The following is a 21,675-nucleotide window of genomic DNA, read 5'->3' as shown; positions in this document are numbered from 1 at the left end:
GACTGCAAGTATGTGATTTGCTTACATGTGATCACATGCCGACTAGACGTGCTCAGTCTTATTCAGTGCAACACACAGTCTAGTCGGAATGTGGCCGGAAGTATGTTTATACAGGCCAGCCTGGGTCTCTAAATGACCAAAGATCAGCTACTTGTTTGCTGATTAGTGGTTGTTTAATATCCTCTTTACTGGACGATCTGTAATGGATCACTCCGTGCACATAAGCTTTCATTGTTCTCGGCAGCACAGGACAACGTGCTGCCGAGAGCAACGATAGTTTGTGCAGCATAAAAGATCATTTCACCCGACAAGCGATCGTTCTGCTCACTCGTCAGATGATCAGCAGCGCGTTTCGACTACAAGATTATCGGGAACTGAGCGCTCCTACCAGCTTGTTGATGACAGTCCTGTAAATGGACCTTAACTTCCTGAATGTCGGAAAGCTTCTTGATTTAGTGTCTTGCATTTGGAGAAAGGTCACTTATGACTCAACCACTGTCTTATAGGACGTCAGCGAAGGAGTTAATGACAATATAGGTGACGACTTCTAGTGACGTCCCGCAGGAATTTTGAAAGCGACTTTATAGTCTAAGATCAGATTCAGACATTGCAGTTCGTGCCGCTTTGATGTATCCTGTAATGCAATCATTTTTCTAAGCTAATACATCGGCCATTGTACTAATATGCACATAAATGTTTTCCATGTTTGATTTTCAGACAATTCTTAGAGAAATGCACCATGAATAATTACTTTGGGATTGGTTTGGATGCCAAAATTTCTCTAGAGTTCAATAACAAGAGAGATGAACATCCCAAAAAATGCAGGTAGCCATTGTTTCTTCCATTGTTTCTTCCTTTCCTCGTGCTTTCCTTGCTGTGATGCTGCAGCTTTCCCGTTTCATGGTAATCTGTTTTTGACACAATTTGTTCACTATTACGGTTGTTGCTTTTATGAAGAGACAACTGTAGGAATTGGTTAGCGAGGATCGGCGGACCCTGGTCAGTGCCGCATCCTATTACAGGAAAGAGTCGCTCGGTAATACGTATGGCGTCTCAATCACCATTGTACAATGACCGGTGTACAGCGAGGTACGGCACGGCCCGATATCTGTGGCTGTTACATAGATCCATAGTGCACGAAAACTGACGGCGTTACACAAACAAATACACCTGAAATTCTAATCATTTATATGGGTGAATCACATGAAACACCCTGAAAAAAGCTTCAAATTCACTTGCTATGACTTGATGAAATATATTTCTTAGGGTATGTTCACACATGGCATTTGGTGAGTACACTACGCAGTGTGTTACAGCACCAGCACAATCATTGACATTTCCGACATCTCATGCATATGTTTTGGTCTTTTCCACAAGTATTTTTGACAAGACGCAGCTTGTTAATTCTTTCAGCGTCTTTGCTGCACATTCATTTGAATGGGTGAAAAACGCAAGTAAAAATGCAACAAAAACAGGTGTGTGAACATAGCTTTATTATTACTTGTATGAAATTAGTCTGAAATGTCACAAATACAGACGCCTAAATCTCAACAGTCACATGTATCTAAAAGTATCCTGCAATTTATCCATATAATTAATCGTAATACATCCAGTATTTAATCCTTTAATAGTTTATTGAGTAGTTGATACAGAGTATATACCACCCCTTCAATCTATGGATTTATACACTGTAACCAGGACCAGGGTCCATGATGCAGTGGGATAATAGAGATAATGGTGAGCCCTAGAATTGTCCCACATCTGGGGATAGCATTGCCCTCCGTTCTCTACCAAGTCCTTGCATCGGCATTGAACTTGATCAAACTTGGCTGTGACTTCTAATTTGCTTGGGTACGCTGTTGATTCTTTAAAGCATTGAGGTACCATTATGATGTTAAAGAGAATCTATCATCTGGTTTTTGCTACACAATCTGAGAGCAGCATGATGTAGGGGCAGAGACCCTGATTCCAGTGATGTATCACATAGAGAGCTGCTTGCTGCAGTTTTGATAAAATCATAGTTTTCTCTGGTGTAGATCTAGCAGTTCTCTAAATGCACAGCTGCTTATAACCCCGCCCCAAGCCACTGATTGGCTGCTTTCTATGCACACTATGCAAACAACCAATCAGTTGTGGGGGCGGGGTTGGACTACATGGTAGCAGGTTTACTAGTCCTCTAGAGATAATCTCCTGTGATTTTATCAAAACTACAGCAAGCAGCTCAGTATGAGACACATCGCTGGAATCAGGGTTTCTGTCTCTACATTATGCTGCTCTCAGATTAGGTGGCAAAAACCTGGTGACAGATTCCCTTTAAGTCAGTGTCTCAGTGTTTCACAGAGGGATATGCTGGCTATGTCATAGCGGTGAGCTGTAATCCACTCTTCTACATACACTAAATGGGATTGTGTCAAAAACAGTTATTTTATCTTTACATATTATATTATTAGTTATAAAAAATAAACTCACATAAAATGAATGTGACAAAAAGGTAGAGAGTCAAATTGTTTTTTGACTCCTGAAAAATTAGAAGCAAAGCTTTTTACATCTTTTTTTCATTTTTTATGACCTTACTGAGCAATCACCGGCCCCGGGACTGACGGTGCTTACACTAGGGCAGGAGCAGGAGATAGAAGAGTGACCTGTCAATCACTGACAGGCGGCAGCGGTGACTGCACTCATGTAACAATTTAACAATACGTTTCTCTAAAAACGTAAACTCAGATTTCTAAAATAAAGGTCGGCACTACAGCGTCCGTACAGATAACATTAGTCTGGGGTACAAGAACGTGATGGCCGGTTCCCCCTATAGCATACTGGAGGTGGTATTTTTGTAAGGAATATTAATACTGTGAATAATATTCCCATTATGGTTCTAAAATGCCTCATTTCTTCCCCTCTTTGTAGCAGTCGAACACGGAATATGATGTGGTACGGTGTGTTAGGAACCAAGGAACTGCTGCAGAAAACCTACAAAAATCTGGAGCAACGTGTAAAACTAGAGGTGATTATTTCACAGCCCTGTACCGAGGCAGTAAATCCCCCCGCGGGTGTCAGAGTCTCAGCTGTGCCCCCCAAACACAGGTCCCACACATTTCATTGAAAGCCAGAATCTGCATCTTTTGGGGAATAATGATTCTCAGTGTGTTGTGAAACCTGCAGATGGCAACAATTAGGAGAATATCATTATTCAAATAGATGTGAGGAAGTTGGAGGCATGAACAGATATGTGGCACATGAGGCTTATTAACGGGGTTATCCGGCTCCCCACTGACTAGCTGCAGGGAGCCAGCTGTCAATCAGCATAACGTCAGCATTCACGACAACAGAGCAGAGTGGAAGAAGAAGAGCTGCTCTGTTGACTTGGAGCAGCTGAATCTCTGGCAGGAGCAGTCGGGTAGAACAAGCAGGTAGTTGCCCTGTTAGCTGGCGCCCCTGTCCCTTCCTCCGCACTATATGTGGGATATAATTCTTCACTTTTCCTTATGCTTCACTTCCTCAGCGTCTTCTCTTCTGCCTTCTCAGTTTTCTCCCTTATTTAACTAAAATTTTCCGAACCATCCTGTGGTTCTACCAGACTATTCCCCTTTTCGTTTTCTCTGTTTTTCCATCATTTCTGATTTCTCATTAGTCCCCCTTCCATCTTGTTTTTAACATTTAGTTTTTCTCCTTTTTTTCCCTCCTGATTTCGGCTTTCATGTGATATTTTACATAACGGAATTTTTCTCTATTCTCCTCTTTACTCTTTGACTACATCTCTCACCGCACCTTTACTTATTATTCACGACCTTGCTGTGGGTGTCTTTTCTTGGCCCCCATTCCAGGCTATGTAAGCCCCTCTTGCTCCTATGGTCTCTGCACAGTTGGTTTTACACTTGAGGGCGACATCAGTCCGGGGTGGAAACACGTTGTGGAGTAGAACTGCTGCTTTATATTATTGGGTGAAGGATCTTCATATCGGTTAGTGCAGCCAAAACCATGAATTGTCTTTTCCTTCATGGATTTTTTCCAGTAAGAGCAGTGAAATTATGGAACTTGTTATGTCAAAAATCCCAATGTCACGTGCAGTGTCAAAAATGTCAAAAAACGCTATAAAAGCTTTACGTTTCGAATAGTAAATCTGTCCTTATTTACGAAGGAGAGGGGATGTAATGCTAATAATCTTTCCAACAAAACTAAAGATTTGTTCTCCCTCTAGTATAAAAAACAATCAATGTCTAATAGGTTTAATCTTGTAATGTCCTACATGAAGACCTTAAAGAGAATTTGTCACCAGGTTTTTGCCACCTAATGTGAGAGTTGCATGATGTAGAGAAAGAGACCCTGATTACAGTGATGTGTCAGTTACTGGGCCGCTTGCTGTAGTTTTGATAAAGTCAGTGTTTTATCAGCAGGAGATTATCAGTAGAGGACTAGTAAACTTGCTGCCAGGTAGTCCAACCACGCCCCCAACACTGATTGGCAGCTTTCTACCTATTCACAGTGTACACAGAAATCAGCCAATCAGTGGTGTGGGCGGGGTTATGCAGAGCTCAGCATTCAGAAAACTGCTAGATCTGCAGCAGAGAAAACACTGATTTTATGAAAACGGCAGCAAGCTGCTCAGTAAGTGACACATCACTGGAATCAGAGTCTCTGCCCCTACATCATGCTGCTCTCTGATGGAGGCAGCAAAAACCTTCTGACACATTCCCTTTAATAAACATAAAGAACCATTTGATCTCAGGATCAATGCCATTGTTGTTCATTATGAACACATTTATAGAAATATGCCATACCAATGTTCTTCTTGCTGTTTTAGTGTGATGGCGTTACCATATCTTTGCCCAGTCTTCAAGGTATTGCAGTGTTAAATATCCCTAGCTATGCTGGAGGTATAAACTTCTGGGGAGGAACCAAAGAGGACAATGTAAGTACTCACCATGAGTGTACCTGTTATCATTATATTATATATATACATATATATATATATATATATACATATATATATACACACTGCCGGAAAAATGTACAGCTACATGGCAGCCATTAAGATGAATGACCTAGCTTGTAATACAAGAGCTGTTTTGCGTCCACCAGAACGGGAACCTCTCTGACTCTTGGGGCTTATTTAGACGTCCATTTTTCACATACGAGTTCTATTGGTGTCTTTCATTGTACCTAGTATAGTCTATGGTCTGTTCACATGTCCATTTTTTTTTTTGTGGACTGAGTGGTTCATGCAAAATCACAGAGACATGTCTCATATAAGACCACGGCCCCACTATCAGTATTCGGTCAGTATTTTTCTCAGGAGTTGGAGCCAAAACCAGGTGAGGAACAATCAGAGAAAAGGTATAATAGAAACAAGTCACCAATTCTGCATTCATCACCCACTCCTTTTTTTGGCTCCCACTCCTGAGAAAAATACTGACCGAATACTGACCAAATACTGATATTAGGGCCGTGGCCTTAATCCGAGTCTCGGGTCAAAATCGTCAATGCAAGTCTATGGGTCCGTGAAAACATTGGGCAGCACTTAGATGCCATCCGTGTGCCGTCTGTTTTTAATGGATGACAAAACTCTGACAAAACTGTTGTGCTCACTGGGTAAAGTGGATTCTGGATGACCAGGTTCCGGGTGGGCACACAGACCATGGGGGTCAGTGCAGCAGGCAGGTGAGGCACGCGGTAGACAGGTACCGGAAGCCACAGGCAGACCGAAGACATCCAGGAGACTGGAGACAGGTAGCAAAGGTACTGGAAGCCGCAGGCAGACAGGAAACATCCTGGAGACTTCAGACAGGTAGCAAATGTCCTGAAAGACTTTGAACAGGAAGCAGAGATGGTGGAAGCTGGTGGCAGTCCGAAGACATCCAGGAGACCGCAGGCAGGTAGCAAAGGTACTGGAATCCGCAGGCAGACCAGAGACATCCGGAAGTCTACAGACCGGTAACTGAGGTACAGGAAGCCACAGGCAGCCAGGAGACATCCTGGAGATGGCAGACAGGGAGCTGTGCACTGACAAACTAAAAGTTTTAATACCAACACACAGGTGTGTGTCTTTATAGACCTTATATAGGCCCAGGTATATGATCACATAGGAACACGCCTGGGTATTTGCAAAGCCCGACGTGAAGCTCGAGAAAGTTTAGCGGACCTGGGTGAAGGGAGCAGAGCCCGGACCCGGGACAGGTGTGTAACAGAAATTCTGATCAAAAACACTGATGAATCTAGGACCGGTTTTCTCGTTTGTGAAAAAGAATGGACGTGTGAAGGAGCGCTTATCCTGGCTTATAGAGGATGGAGGGGTGTCCGGAATGGGGGGCTACATGCATAGTCGCACTACTACTCGTCATGCAGTTTCTATAATGTAGACTTCATGGTTGGTTATCGATGTTAGGTTACAATTTGGAATATTTGATTTTAATAAGACATCGAATTGTAAACTTATTTTAATGTGATGAATTGCTTATATTTCATTAGTTTTAACAATGTTTAGGTATAACCAATATTTATTTGATTGTGTCATTTACTTAAAAATCCTTTTCCAACAAAACTTTTTGAATATATCGCATAATACAGTACAGTTATAAGTGCTGTCACAGAAGATGGATACTACATAAATGATTATACAAGGATAATGCACACAGTGATGTCACATAACACAGATATACAGTGCTGTCACAGCAGACGGATACTATATAAATGATAATACAAGGATAATGCACACAGTGATGTCACATCACACAGATATACAGTGCTGTCACAGCAGACGGATACTATATAAATGATTATACAAGGATAATGCACACAGTGATGTCACATAACACAGATATACAGTGCTGTCACAGCAGACGGATACTACATTAATGATAATACAAGGATAATGCGCACAGTGATGTCACATAACACAGATATACAGTGCTGTCACAGCAGACGGATACTACATAAATGATTATACAAGGATAATGCACACAGTGATGTCACATTACAGTTATACAGTGCTGTCACAGCAGACGGATACTATATAAATGATAATACAAGGATAATGCACACAGTGATGTCACATAACACAGATATACAGTTCTGTCACAGCAGACGGATACTATATAAATGATAATACAAGGATAATGCACACAGTGATGTCACATCACACAGATATACAGTGCTGTCACAGCAGACGGATACTATATAAATGATAATACAAGGATAATGCACACAGTGATGTCACATAACACAGATATACAGTGCTGTCACAGCAGACGGATACTATATAAATGATAATACAAGGATAATGCACACAGTGATGTCACATAACACAGATATACAGTGCTGTCACAGCAGACGGATACTATATAAATGATAATACAAGGATAATGCACACTGTGATGTCACATAACACAGATATACAGTGCTGTCACAGCAGACGGATACTATATAAATGATAATACAAGGATAATGCACACAGTGATGTCACATAACACAGATATACAGTGCTGTCACAGGAGACGGATACTATATAAATGATAATACAAGGATAATGCACACAGTGATGTCACATCACACAGATATACAGTGCTGTCACAGCAGATGGATACTATATAAATGATAATACAAGGATAATGCACACAGTGATGTCACATTACACAGATATACAGTGCTGTCACAGCAGACGGATACTACATAAATGATAATACAAGGATAATGCACACAGTGATGTCACATCACACAGATATACAGTGCTGTCACAGCAGACGGATACTATATAAATGATAATACAAGGATAATGCACACAGTGATGTCACATAACACAGATATACAGTACTGTCACAGCAGATGGATACTACATTAATGATAATACAAGGATAATGCACACAGTGATGTCACATTACACAGATATACAGTGCTGTCACAGCAGACGGATACTATATAAATGATAATACAAGGATAATGCACACAGTGATGTCACGTTACACAGATATACAGTTCTGTCACAGCAGACGAATACTACATAAATGATTATACAAGGATAATGCACACAGTGATGTCACATTACAGTTATACAGTGCTGTCACAGCAGACGGATACTATATAAATGATAATACAAGGATAATGCACACAGTGATGTCACATTACACAGATATACAGTGCTGTCACAGCAGACGGATACTATATAAATGATAATACAAGGATAATGCACACAGTGATGTCACATTACACAGATATACAGTGCTGTCACAGCAGACGGATACTATATAAATGATAATACAAGGATAATGCACACAGTGATGTCACATCACACAGATATACAGTGCTGTCACAGCAGACGAATACTATATAAATGATTATACAAGGATAATGCACACAGTGATGTCACATAACACAGATATACAGTGCTGTCACAGCAGACGGATACTACATTAATGATAATACAAGGATAATGCGCACAGTGATGTCACATAACACAGATATACAGTGCTGTCACAGCAGACGGATACTACATAAATGATTATACAAGGATAATGCACACAGTGATGTCACATTACAGTTATACAGTGCTGTCACAGCAGACGGATACTATATAAATGATAATACAAGGATAATGCACACAGTGATGTCACATAACACAGATATACAGTTCTGTCACAGCAGACGGATACTATATAAATGATAATACAAGGATAATGCACACAGTGATGTCACATCACACAGATATACAGTGCTGTCACAGCAGACGGATACTATATAAATGATAATACAAGGATAATGCACACAGTGATGTCACATCACACAGATATACAGTGCTGTCACAGCAGACGGATACTATATAAATGATAATACAAGGATAATGCACACAGTGATGTCACATAACACAGATATACAGTACTGTCACAGCAGATGGATACTACATTAATGATAATACAAGGATAATGCACACAGTGATGTCACATTACACAGATATACAGTGCTGTCACAGCAGACGGATACTATATAAATGATAATACAAGGATAATGCACACAGTGATGTCACGTTACACAGATATACAGTTCTGTCACAGCAGACGAATACTACATAAATGATTATACAAGGATAATGCACACAGTGATGTCACATTACAGTTATACAGTGCTGTCACAGCAGACGGATACTATATAAATGATAATACAAGGATAATGCACACAGTGATGTCACATTACACAGATATACAGTGCTGTCACAGCAGACGGATACTATATAAATGATAATACAAGGATAATGCACACAGTGATGTCACGTTACACAGATATACAGTTCTGTCACAGCAGACGAATACTACATAAATGATTATACAAGGATAATGCACACAGTGATGTCACATTACAGTTATACAGTGCTGTCACAGCAGACGGATACTATATAAATGATAATACAAGGATAATGCACACAGTGATGTCACGTTACACAGATATACAGTTCTGTCACAGCAGACGAATACTACATAAATGATTATACAAGGATAATGCACTCAGTGATGTCACATTACAGTTATACAGTGCTGTCACAGCAGACGGATACTATATAAATGATAATACAAGGATAATGCACACAGTGATGTCACATAACACAGATATACAGTGCTGTCACAGCAGACGGATACTATATAAATGATAATAAAAGGATAATGCACACAGTGATGTCACATCATACAGATATACAGTGCTGTCACAGCAGACGGATACTATATAAATGATAATACAAGGATAATGCACACAGTGATGTCACATAACACAGATATACAGTGCTGTCACAGCAGACGGATACTATATAAATGATAATACAAGGATAATGCACACAGTGATGTCACATAACACAGATATACAGTGCTGTCACAGCAGACAGATACTATATAAATGATAATACTAGGATAATGCACACAGTGATGTTGTTATGTTCTGCTACCAGAGCTAAGGAAAGAGAGGAGATCTGTCCCTACGATAGAACTCAGCTGAATCCCTACGATGTAACAGGGAACCTGATCCTGCGATCAGACCTGCTAAAGTCCTAAGCTAGTCTGTACGGAGACCTATAGATGTGGGGAAGGAATCCCTACAAGTACTAAGGACTGGGAGGAAAATGGGTCACCTCCTAACAGAAATAGTAGCAGAAAGACAAACAAACAAAATATATAGAACACTGAGGTCCGTAGACCAAGCAAACTAACAGAGTTAGATACAGAGCACAGGCTAGCTAGAAAGTAAATATACAATGAAGTCCAGCAAAGCCAGAAGGGCGGAGCAGGATTAAATAGGCCAACAAGGTCATGTGACCAGCAAAGGAAAAAACCTAAGAGCAAGGTTCTAACAGTACCCCCCCTTCTAAGAGGATCCTCCGGATCCCCTAGGACCAGGCTTATCAGGAAATCTCCTGTGAAACGCTCTGATAAGTCTGGACGCGGAAACATCATCAGACCTCACCCAAGAGTTATCCTCGGGTCCGAAACCTTTCCAGGCCACAGGATACTGCAAACTACCTCTATACCGTCTAGAGTTAAGGATGCGAGAAATTTCATATTCCCCGTCCTCCACCACCGGAGGAACAGAGGCAGAGGCGTCACCATCCGACACAACAGCTTTTTTTAACAGAGAGACATGAAAGACCGGATTAATTCTCCTCCTCAGGCATGGCAGATCCCAACTTGGAGAACGACCCAAACGACGGATGTTTCCCAGAACAACAAAAAAAAGGCGAACAACCAGCAGAAGAAGATGTATGATTGTTCAGAGCAAATTCAGCAAGTGGCAGAAACTCAGACCACCCCTCTTGATTGTCTGCCACAAAACAACGCAAGAACTGCTCAACATCCTGGTTTTTCCTTTCTGTCTGGCCATTAGATTCAGGATGATATCCGGACGAGAACGATAAATGAACTCCCAACCTGTCACAAAAGGCACGCCAAAAACGAGCCGCGAACTGAGGACCCCTATCAGAAACAATGTCAGTAGTAACGCCATGAAGTCTGACAATTTCCTTGACAAAGGCCTTAGTGAGAGTTTTAGCGCAGGGCAGTTTGACGAAGGGAACCAAGTGACACATCTTGCTAAAACGGTCCACGACCACCCAGATGACAGTAAAACCCTCAGAGGGGGGAAGGTCAGTTATAAAGTCCATAGCCAAATGTGTCCAAGGAGCACTGGGAACCTCCAAAGGACAAAGCAACCCCGCAGCAGGAGTATGTGAGGACTTAGATCTAGCACATATAGTACATTGACGCACCCACTTAATGACTTCCTTCTGCCATCCAGGCCACCAAAAACTGCGACCCACCAGTCTCTTGGTCTCAGAGATTCCGGGATGACCTGCCAACCGAGATTCGTGACACTCAACAAACAAATCTCTCCTAAAGGTCCCAGGCACAAACAACCTCCCATGAGGAGTGTTAGATGGGGCATTCTCCTGTGCTTTAAGAATCTCATCTTCCAAAACGGAGTCCAAAGCAGCTATCACAACACCTTCTTGTAAAATGTTCTCCTCTTTCTCAGCACCGACTATGGGAGAAAAACTGCGAGACAAGGCATCCGCCTTAACATTCTTAGTACCAGGGATGTAAGTAACGGAGAAATTAAACCGCGAGAAAAACAGTGCCTACCTAGCCTGACGGGCATTCAGGCGCTTGGCAGCATCAAGATATATCAGATTTTTATGATCCGTAAGAACCTGAACGGGAAATTCCGCACCTTCCAAGAAGTGTCGCCAGTGTTCAAATGCGAGTTTAATAGCCAATAATTCCCGATTACCAATATCGTAATTCAGTTCAGTCTCCGAAAAAATTTTTGAAAAAAAGGCACAGGGATGTAATCCATCCCCGTGATCCTGAGACAATACTGCGCCAACCCCCACAGAGGAAGCATCAACCTCAACCAAAAACGGCTTAGTCACATCAGGCTGCATAAGGATGGGAGCAGAAGTGAACCTCTCCTTGAGATACACAAAAGCTTCAATGGCCTCAGAAGACCACTGAACCGCATCAGCACCTTTCCTGGTGAGATCAGTCAGAGGTTTGACAATACTAGAAAAATTTTTTATGAATTTTCTGTAATAATTGGCGAAACCTAAAAACCTCTGTATCGATTTCAAACCAATAGGCCTAGGCCATTCCTGTACAGCTTGAACTTTAACCGGGTCCATCTCAAAACCTTCGCTGGAGATAATGTAACCCAAAAAACTAATTCTCTGTACAGCGAACTCACATTTCTCCAGCTTAGCAAAAAGCGAATTGTCCATTAATAACTGTAATACCTCACGTACGCTCCGCCAATGAGACTCCAGATCCGGCGAATAAATCAAAATGTCATCCAAATACACAACCACATTTTTGCCGATCAAAGGTCTAAGGATGTCATTAATAAGATTCTGAAAAAATGCAGGAGCATTAGTAAGACCAAAAGGCATAACCAGATTCTCAAAATGACCCACAGGAGTGTTAAAAGCAGTCTTCCATTCGTCACCCTCCTTCATGCGCAACAGATTGTATGCCCCCTTAAGGTCAATTTTAGAGAACCACTTGGCCCCCATTAACTGGTTAAACAGATCAGGAATCAATGGCAGTGGGTAAGGATTGCGTACAGTAATTTTGTTAATCTCACGAAAATCCAGACAAGGACGTAAACCGCCGTCCTTTTTTTTTACAAAAAAAAATCCAACCGCCACAGGAGACTTAGAGGGCCTAATGTGACCGGCGGCCAAACTTGTCTGTATGTATTCCTCCAAAGCCTTCCTCTCAGGAATAGTAAGGTTAAATAAACGACTCTTAGGAAGAGTCGCTCCAGGGACAAATTCAATAGAACAATCATAGTCTCTATGGGGAGGCAAAACCTGCGATTCTTTCTCAGAAAAAACTCTCCAAAAATCCTGAATAGGAACAGGCAATTCTCCCCTATCCAAAGCTGCAATACGCCCATTACAACACTTGTCATAACATTTATGGCTCCAGGATTTAATTTCACTGGTAGACCAATCCAGTACAGGATTGTGAAATTTTAACCATGGCAATCCCAATATTACTGGAGAAGGCAAGTTATTCAAAACTACCAAATCCAATTTCTCATGGTGAACACCATTAATAGTGAGAGGAAATTCACAGACCTTGAGAGTAATATTCTTCAAAGGGGAACCATCCACAGAAACCACAGCAATGGGGGATGATAAAGGTTCGGGTTTTAAATTGAGTCTTTCCAAGAATCCCCCATCAATTACATTCAGAGTAGACCCACAATCAACAAACACCCGAAATTCCATTAATTTTTCCTGAGCAATCGTGGAAGCAGCTAAAAATACACCCTTGGAATTTAAACAGGCAATACGGGCATGACTGACCATTTTTTTTTCTTTCTTCATGCGAAGCTCACAGCCTTTAATCAAATGACCAGATTTTCCGCAATAGAAACACAAGCCTTCAGAAAATCTACAGTCTTTTTCTTGAGAGAGAGGTGCCACCGATCCAATCTCCATCGGTTCACCACTGTTAGTACACACATTCTCATAACCAGAAACTGACATAGCAGAGGATTTGCTCTCATTAACCCTTGCACGCAGTCTCCTATCCACCCGTATAGCTAATTGCATAGCCTGTTGCAAATCTTCAGGTGTAGGATAAGCAATTAGCAGGTCTTTAACCCTTTCATTGAGCCCAGCAAGAAATAGACTTTTCAGAGCAGAATCGTTCCACCCTGTTTGAGTAGACCAACGACGGAAATGAGTACAATATTTTTCCACATTACCTGATCCCTGTTTCAAACGTCTCAACTCAGTCTCAGCTGATGCGACACGGTCAGGATCATCATATAATAGTCCCAAAGCAGAAAAAAAACTATCCACTGATCTAAAGCATGTATCACTAGGTTGCAAAGAAAAGGCCCACTCCTGAGGCTCTTTGCGCAAAAGTGACATTATGAACCCTATGCGCTGGGATTCATCCCCAGAGGACTTGGGTCTCAAACGAAAATACAATAAGCAAGCATTTTTAAATGAAAAAAATCCTCGGTGTTCACCAAAAAATAAATCCGGCAAACATACCTTAGGCTCCAAGAAATGTGCTCCAGGACAGTTACTCACGTGCTGACGGAGCTCGGCCACCTCCAGAGAGAGTCCCTGCAGGCGATGAGCCAAATCCTGAACCGACACCATGATGGAACAGAAAAATCTTTCCTTAGAGAATTTGCAGGCTGGACTTACTGTTATGTTCTGCTACCAGAGCTAAGGAAAGAGAGGAGATCTGTCCCTACGATAGAACTCAGCTTAATCCCTACGATGTAACAGGGAACCTGATCCTGCGATCAGACCTGCTAAAGTCCTAAGCTAGTCTGTACGGAGACCTATAGATGTGGGGAAGGAATCCCTACAAGTACTAAGGACTGGGAGGAAAATGGGACACCTCCTAACAGAAATAGTAGCAGACAGACGAACAAACAAAATATATAGAACATAGAGGTCCGTAGACCAAGCAAACTAACAGAGTTAGATACAGAGCACAGGCTAGCTAGAAAGTAGTTATACAATGAAGTCCAGCAAAGCCAGAAGGGCGGAGCAGGATTAAATAGGCCAACAAGGTCATGTGACCAGCAAAGGAAAAAACCTAAGAGCAAGGTTCTAACAGATGTCACATAACACAGATATACAGTGCTGTCACAGCAGACAGATACTATATAAATGATAATACAAGGATAATGCACACAGTGATGTCACATAACACAGATATACAGTACTGTCACAGCAGACAGATACTACATAAATGATTATACAAGGATAATGCACACAGTGATGTCACATTACACAGATATACAGTGCTGTCACAGCAGACGAATACTATATAAATGATTATACAAGGATAATGCACACAGTGATGTCACATAACACAGATAGACAGTGCTGTCACAGCAGACGGATACTATATAAATGATAATACAAGAATAATGCACACAGTGATGTCACATAACACAGATATACAGTGCTGTCACAGCAGACGGATACTATATAAATGATACTACAAGGATAATGCACACAGTGATGTCACATAACACAGATATACAGTGCTGTCACAGCAGACGGATACTATATAAATGATAATACAAGGATAATGCACACAGTGATGTCACATAACACAGATATACAGTGCTGTCACAGCAGACGTATACTATATAAATGATAATACAAGGATAATGCACACAGTGATGTCACATCACACAGATATACAGTGCTGTCACAGCAGACGGATACTATATAAATGATAATACAAGGATAATGCACACAGTGATGTCACATTACACAGATATACAGTGCTATCACAGCAGATGGATACTATATAAATGATAATACAAGGATAATGCACACAGTGATGTCACATAACACAGATATACAGTGCTGTCACAGCAGATGGATACTACATTAATGATAATACAAGGATAATGCACACAGTGATGTCACATCACACAGATATACAGTGCTGTCACAGCAGACGGATACTATATAAATGATAATACAAGGATAATGCACACAGTGATGTCACATCACACAGATATACAGTGCTGTCACAGCAGACGGATACTATATAAATGATACTACAAGGATAATGCACACAGTGATGTCACATCACACAGATATACAGTGCTGTCACAGCAGACGGATACTATATAAATGATACTACAAGGATAATGCACACAGTGATGTCACATTACACAGATATACAGTGCTGTCACAGCAGACGGATACTATATAAGTGATAATACAAGGATAATGCACACAGTGATGTCACATTACACAGATATACAGTGCTGTCACAGCAGACGGATACTATATAAGTGATAATACAAGGATAATGCACACAGTGATGTAAAAGTAGAAACCTGTAAGATTCAGAATTGTAACAGGAGGATAATGCACACAGTGATGCTGAAGTACAGGAGTAAGAATGCTCCGATGTTACTACACAGAAGTAATAACCAGGTGTTAGACGTTAGATGATAGACGGTTATCCGGTGCAGGGATAGTGAGGATGCTGAGAGCCCGCTCCGCTTCCCACCATGTGGCTGTCGGCTCCCTCAGGACCAGGCACATCCTCTGCATCCTCCGCAGTTATGTCTCGTCTTCTCTTTACATTGCAGCATTTCGGGGCGCCCTCCTTTGATGACAAGAAGCTGGAAGTAGTTGCCGTCTTCGGGAGCATTCAGATGGCGATGTCCCGTGTGATCAATCTGCAGCACCACCGCATCGCCCAGGTGACTGACACCACAATGGCATCTGAGCCGCTCTACATCATCTCGACATACCGGCACTTCTAGTTTTTATTGCTGCGGTGTTGTATTTGACATATAGTATCATAATAGTATCATACCGTAGATTTGGAAGGAAAAAAACTTTTTATTGTTATTGACAGAATAAAGTAATTGTTAGTAATCTTATGCTTTTCCACCTGACTTCTGTACAGATTGTTTTTTAAGGATGATCTGTACATATTAATATATTATCTGTTATAATTATATATAACAGACCACTATAATAATCACCACAACACTGTGGTATCACTAAAAGCAACAAATCAAACTTTAATCCGACAAAATACCTCTATTAATAGACGACGGTGCCATTTGGACGTCTGCAGAGTTAGGTCCCGTCCCGATGGGTGCACCTTGTCGTGGTGGGATGGCTTTTGGCTTTTTAAATCCAAATAGAGTTAACTAAATCCCCTATGTTACTTATATGTACTAATATTATCTACTTCCTGCAGGGTATTTGCTCATTTTGTTTTTATTTTCAGTTATGTCTGTGAAATGGTCACAGTGTGAATGGTCACCTGCACATTGCACTTACACCAACATATACTCTGGCTCAATTTTTTGGTTTTGGTTTATTTTTTTTGTACTTTGTACTAACAGGGGCTGGTTTTCCTTTTGGGTCGTCCATTTTGTTTATATAGCTCTCCACAGTCAGGTCGGGGTCCTACTCTGGCCTCATCTATTTCTACGTCTGCTGACACATAGTGAGATGAACTACAAAAGTTAGGTACTGTCCCAATTGGGGTACACTTTGTTGTGGTGGGATGACTTTTACATTTTTTTATCAAAACAATGTTAGCTAAGTTCCCTATGTTGTTTACATTGACTATTAATATTTATTCACTTGTTACAGGGTATTTGCTAACTTTGTTTTTAGCTTGAGTTATATAGTGTATACAGTATACATACTAACATTCAGTGGACTGATTTGTGACGAAATTGCTCTATATCCACACAGCATATACACAGCCTGGATATATCAATACCAAAGAGACCCCGATAGTCAACATTGAGAATAGAGACTTTAGTGTTCTGTATGAAAAAAAACTCTCAATGTTAAAGACTCAACGCGTTTCCCCTTTACTAGAAGCTTCCTCAGCAGTAGTATACTGAACCGTAATAATATATGACACTTAGGTTCCGGAAACACATACTGATGTTGGGATTATGCCTTTCAGTGATGCGCTCCAGGGCACATAAAGGAGTGGTATCCTCATAGGTAGCGTGCATCTAATACACCGCATGCATATACTGAAATACCTCCACGGCGTGCGTTCCAATATCTGTGCGCATGCGCAGTATGACCCAAGCACTTGTGCGTTCCAATATCTGTGCGCTTGTGCACTATGACCCCAGTGACTCATGCCTTCCAATATCTGTGCGCATGCGCACTATGAACCCAGCGACTCATGCATTCCAATATCTGTGCGCATGCGCACTATGACCCCAGCGACTCATGCATTCCAATATCTGTGCGCATGCGCACTATGACCCCAGCGACTCATGCATTCCAATATCTGTGCGCATGCGCACTATGAACCCAGCGACTCATGCATTCCAATATCTGTGCTCATGCGCACTATGACCCCAGCGACTCATGCATTCCAATATCTGTGCGCATGCGCACTATGACCCCAGCGACTCATGCATTCCAATATCTGTGCTCATGCGCACTATGACCCCAGCGACTCATGCTTTCCAAGTGTTCCAGAAAGCTCGACACACGCAATGGAAAATGGTAACAAGTGACTTGTTAGGTTTTTTGGGGAATTATATATTATTTTATTAATAACATAAGCATACCCTCAAATACTTTATCCATGATAGGGAAGAATAAATCATCCAAAACAAGTTACTGTACAATATATCTATCTCTGCAGACAGGTGTAATAATCCAGTAATTCATTTATTATAACACACCACTTTATATAATAGTTCTCATTCATTCCCAGGGGTATGCTACTGAAACAAGACCTCCCCAGTGGCTGCATGCATGGATGTAGCCCCAAAAATATTGAATGCAAACTTTCCTAAGTTATTCAGTTTCACCTGGTAGCTGCAGATTCAGTGAGGCAACCGGACAGCAGTATAACACTACACTGTGTTCCAAATTATTATGCAAATAATATTTTCTCAGATCTTCCCAAATTACCTATATGAATTGCAGTCATTGTAATCTTCCAGTCAAATAACTATTAGAGTACAATTGAAAGGTTTTTGTATAAACTGCCTATGATAACAGGATATTTAAAAAAAAATAAAAAACTCATACTGCACTCAAAATGCATGTTCCAAATTATTATGCACAGCAGAGTTTTCAACCTTTTCATTTTAATAAAGAACAAAAAAAAGGTCATTTTTGAAATTATAAGCATTAGCAGGTTATTACAAACTGAAATCAAACAGTTTTCAACTCAAAACTTTATTCTAGGTGATGTTACATTTGCACATAGGACCCCTTATTCGAAAGGAGCTTCTGAACTCTCTCGTCCATTGAATTTGTCAGGTTTTGGATGGTTTCTGCTGCAATTGTTTTGCATGAGGACAGAATACCCTCCCAGAGCTGTTGCTTAGATGTGAACTGCCTCCTGCCATCATAGACACTCCTTTTAATGATGCTCCAGAGGTTCTCAATGGGGTTGAGGTCAGGGGAGCATGGGGGCCACACCATAAGTTTGTCCCCTTTTATGCCCACAGCAGCCAGAGATGCAGATGTGTTATGTGCAGCATGAGACGGGGCATTATCATGCATGAAAATGATCTTGCTGCGGAATGCACGGTTCTTCTTCTTGAACCATGGAAGGAAGTGCTGTTTGAGAAACTCAACATACATTATGGAGTTCATCTTTACCCCTTCAGGGATCCTAAAAGGGCCGACAATCTCTCTCCCCATGATTCCAGCCCAAAACATTACTCCACCTCCTCCTTGTTAGCGCCGTAGCCGTGTTTGCATGGGGTGTCCATCAACCAGCCATCCTCCACTCCATCCATCTGGACCATCGAGATCATTTCATGCATGATAATGCCCCATCTCATGCTGCACATAACACATCTGCATGTCTGGCTGATATGGGCATAAAAGGGGACAATCTTATGGTGTGGCATCCATGCTCCCCTGACCTCAACCCCATTCAGAACCTCTGGAGCATCATCAAAAGGAGTGTCTATGATGGCGGGAGGCAGTTCACATCTAAGCAACAGCTCTGGGAGGGTATTCTGTCCTCATGCAAAACAATTAAAGCAGAAACCATCCAAAACCTGACAAATTCAATGGACGAGAGAGTTCAGAAGCTCCTTTCGAACAAGGGGTCCTATGTGCAAATGTAACATCACCTAGAATAAAGTTTTGAGTTGAAAACTGTTTGATTTCAGTGTGTAATAACCTGCTAATGCTTATAATTTCACAAATGACCATTTTTTTGTTCTTTATTAAAATGAAAAGGTTGGAAACTCTGCTGTGCATAATAATTTGGAACATGCATTTTGAGTGCAGTTTGAGTTTTTTATTTTTTTTTAAATATCCTGTTATCATAGACAGTTTGTACAAAAACCTTTCAATTGTACTCTAATAGTTATTTGACTGGAAGATTACAATGACTGCAATTCATATAGGTAATTTGGGAAAATCTGAGAAAATATTATTTGCATAATAATTTGGAACACAGTGTATTAACCCTATATCTACAGGTTAATAGTGTATGGGGACATGAACACTTACTGATTGCAAAAAAAAATTCTAACTTAAGTTTGAAAAAAAACAAGATTCTAAAGCTTTGAATGTATTAATTTTCTTCATAAAAAATGCATAATCTTTCTGGAGCTGAAATTTTAAACGGTACCTTATACAATTTCAAATTCATAGTGTCGTGTGGTAAAGATTACTATTTTGGGAGAAGAAGGAGTTCCTGTTCAAGTGGATGGAGAAGCTTGGGTGCAACCTCCTGGTGTCCTAATGATTCAGCACAAAAACCGAGCTCAAATGCTTACAAGAGACAGGGTATGTGCTGGGCAATGTCTGTGCTGGGCAATGTCTGTGCAGGGTATGTGCTGGGCAATGTCTGTGCTGGGCAATGTCTGTGCAGGGTATGTGCTGGGCAATGTCTGTGCTGGGCAATGTCTGTGCTGGGCAATGTCTGTGCTGGGCAATGTCTGTGCAGGGTATGTGCTGGGCAATATCTGTGCTGGGCAATGTCTGTGCAGGGTATGTGCTGGGCAATGTCTGTACAGGGTATGTGCTGGGCAATGTCTGTGCTGGGCAATGTATGTGCAGGGTATGTGCTGGGCAATGTATGTGCAGGGTATCTGCTGGGCAATGTAGGTGCGAGGCAACATATGTGCAGGGAATGTGCTGGGCAATGTATGTACTGGGTAATGTCTATGCTGGGCAACGTATGTGCAGGGTATATGCTGGGCAATGTCTGTGCTGGACAATGTATGTTCAGGGTATGTGCTGGGTAATGTACAGTACAGACCAAAAGTTTGGACACACCTTCTCATTTAAAGATTTTTCTGTATTTTCATGACTATGAAAATTGTACATTCACACTGAAGGCATCAAAACTATGAATTAACACATGTGGAATTATATACTTAACAAAAAAGTGTGAAACAACTGAAAATATGTCTTATATTCTAGGTTCTTCCAAGTGGCCACCTTTTGCTTTGATGACTGCTTTGCACACTCTTGGCATTCTCTTGATGAGCTTCAAGAGGTAGTCACCGGAAATGGTCTTCCAACAATCTTGAAGGAGTTCCCAGAGATGCTTAGCATTTGTTGGCCCTTTTGCCTTCACTCTGCGGTCCAGCTCACCCCAAACCATCTCGATTGGGTTCAGGTCTGGTGACTGTGGAGGCCAGGTCATCTGTCGTAGCCCCCCATCACTCTCCTTCTTGGTCAAATAGCCCTTACACAGCCTGGAGGTGTTTGGGGTCATTGTCCTGTTGAAAAATAAATGATGGTCCAACTAAACGCAAACCTTGATAGAATAGCATGCCACTGCAAGATACTGTGGTAGCCATGCTGGTTCAGTATGCCTTCAATTTTGAATAAATCCCCAACAGTGTCACCAGCAAAGCCCCCCCACACCATCACACCTCCTCCTCCATGCTTCACGGTGGGAACCAGGCATGTAGAGTCCATCCGTTCACCTTTTCTGCGTCGCACAAAGACACGGTGGTTGGAACCAAAGATCTCAAATTTGGACTCATCAGACCAAAGCACAGATTTCCACTGGTCTAATGTCCATTCCTTGTGTTCTTTAGCCCAAACAAGTCTCTTCTGCATGTTGCCTGTCCTTAGCCGTGGTTTCCTAGCAGCTATTTTACCATGGAGGCCAGCTGCACAAAGTCTCCTCTTAACTGTTGTTGTAGAGATGTGTCTGCTGC

The 21,675-nt window shown here is 41.4% G+C and overlaps 1 protein-coding gene across 4 annotated transcripts in view; it reads left to right on the top strand.

Moving 5' to 3' along the window:
- Window positions 1-21,675, top strand: part of LOC141154171 (diacylglycerol kinase eta-like) — a 269,412-nt gene that overhangs the window by 224,784 nt on the left and 22,953 nt on the right. For all 4 annotated transcript variants that reach the window (XM_073639678.1, XM_073639679.1, XM_073639677.1 and 1 more), the window contains 5 exons: window positions 718-825; window positions 2,908-3,004; window positions 4,802-4,909; window positions 16,120-16,233; window positions 20,153-20,287. In XM_073639678.1, coding sequence (XP_073495779.1) covers window positions 718-825; window positions 2,908-3,004; window positions 4,802-4,909; window positions 16,120-16,233; window positions 20,153-20,287 — 562 coding nt within the window. The remainder of the gene's footprint in view (window positions 1-717; window positions 826-2,907; window positions 3,005-4,801; window positions 4,910-16,119; window positions 16,234-20,152; window positions 20,288-21,675) is intronic.

The sequence above is a fragment of the Phyllobates terribilis genome, unplaced genomic scaffold (assembly GCF_046119375.1).
Source record: "Phyllobates terribilis strain yellow unplaced genomic scaffold, ASM4611937v1 Scaffold_7__3_contigs__length_470593459, whole genome shotgun sequence".
In the NCBI taxonomy this organism is placed as follows: Eukaryota; Metazoa; Chordata; class Amphibia; order Anura; family Dendrobatidae; genus Phyllobates; species Phyllobates terribilis.
The sequence above is the reverse complement of the archived record's forward strand: the minus strand, read 5'-3'. Positions and strand labels throughout refer to the sequence as shown.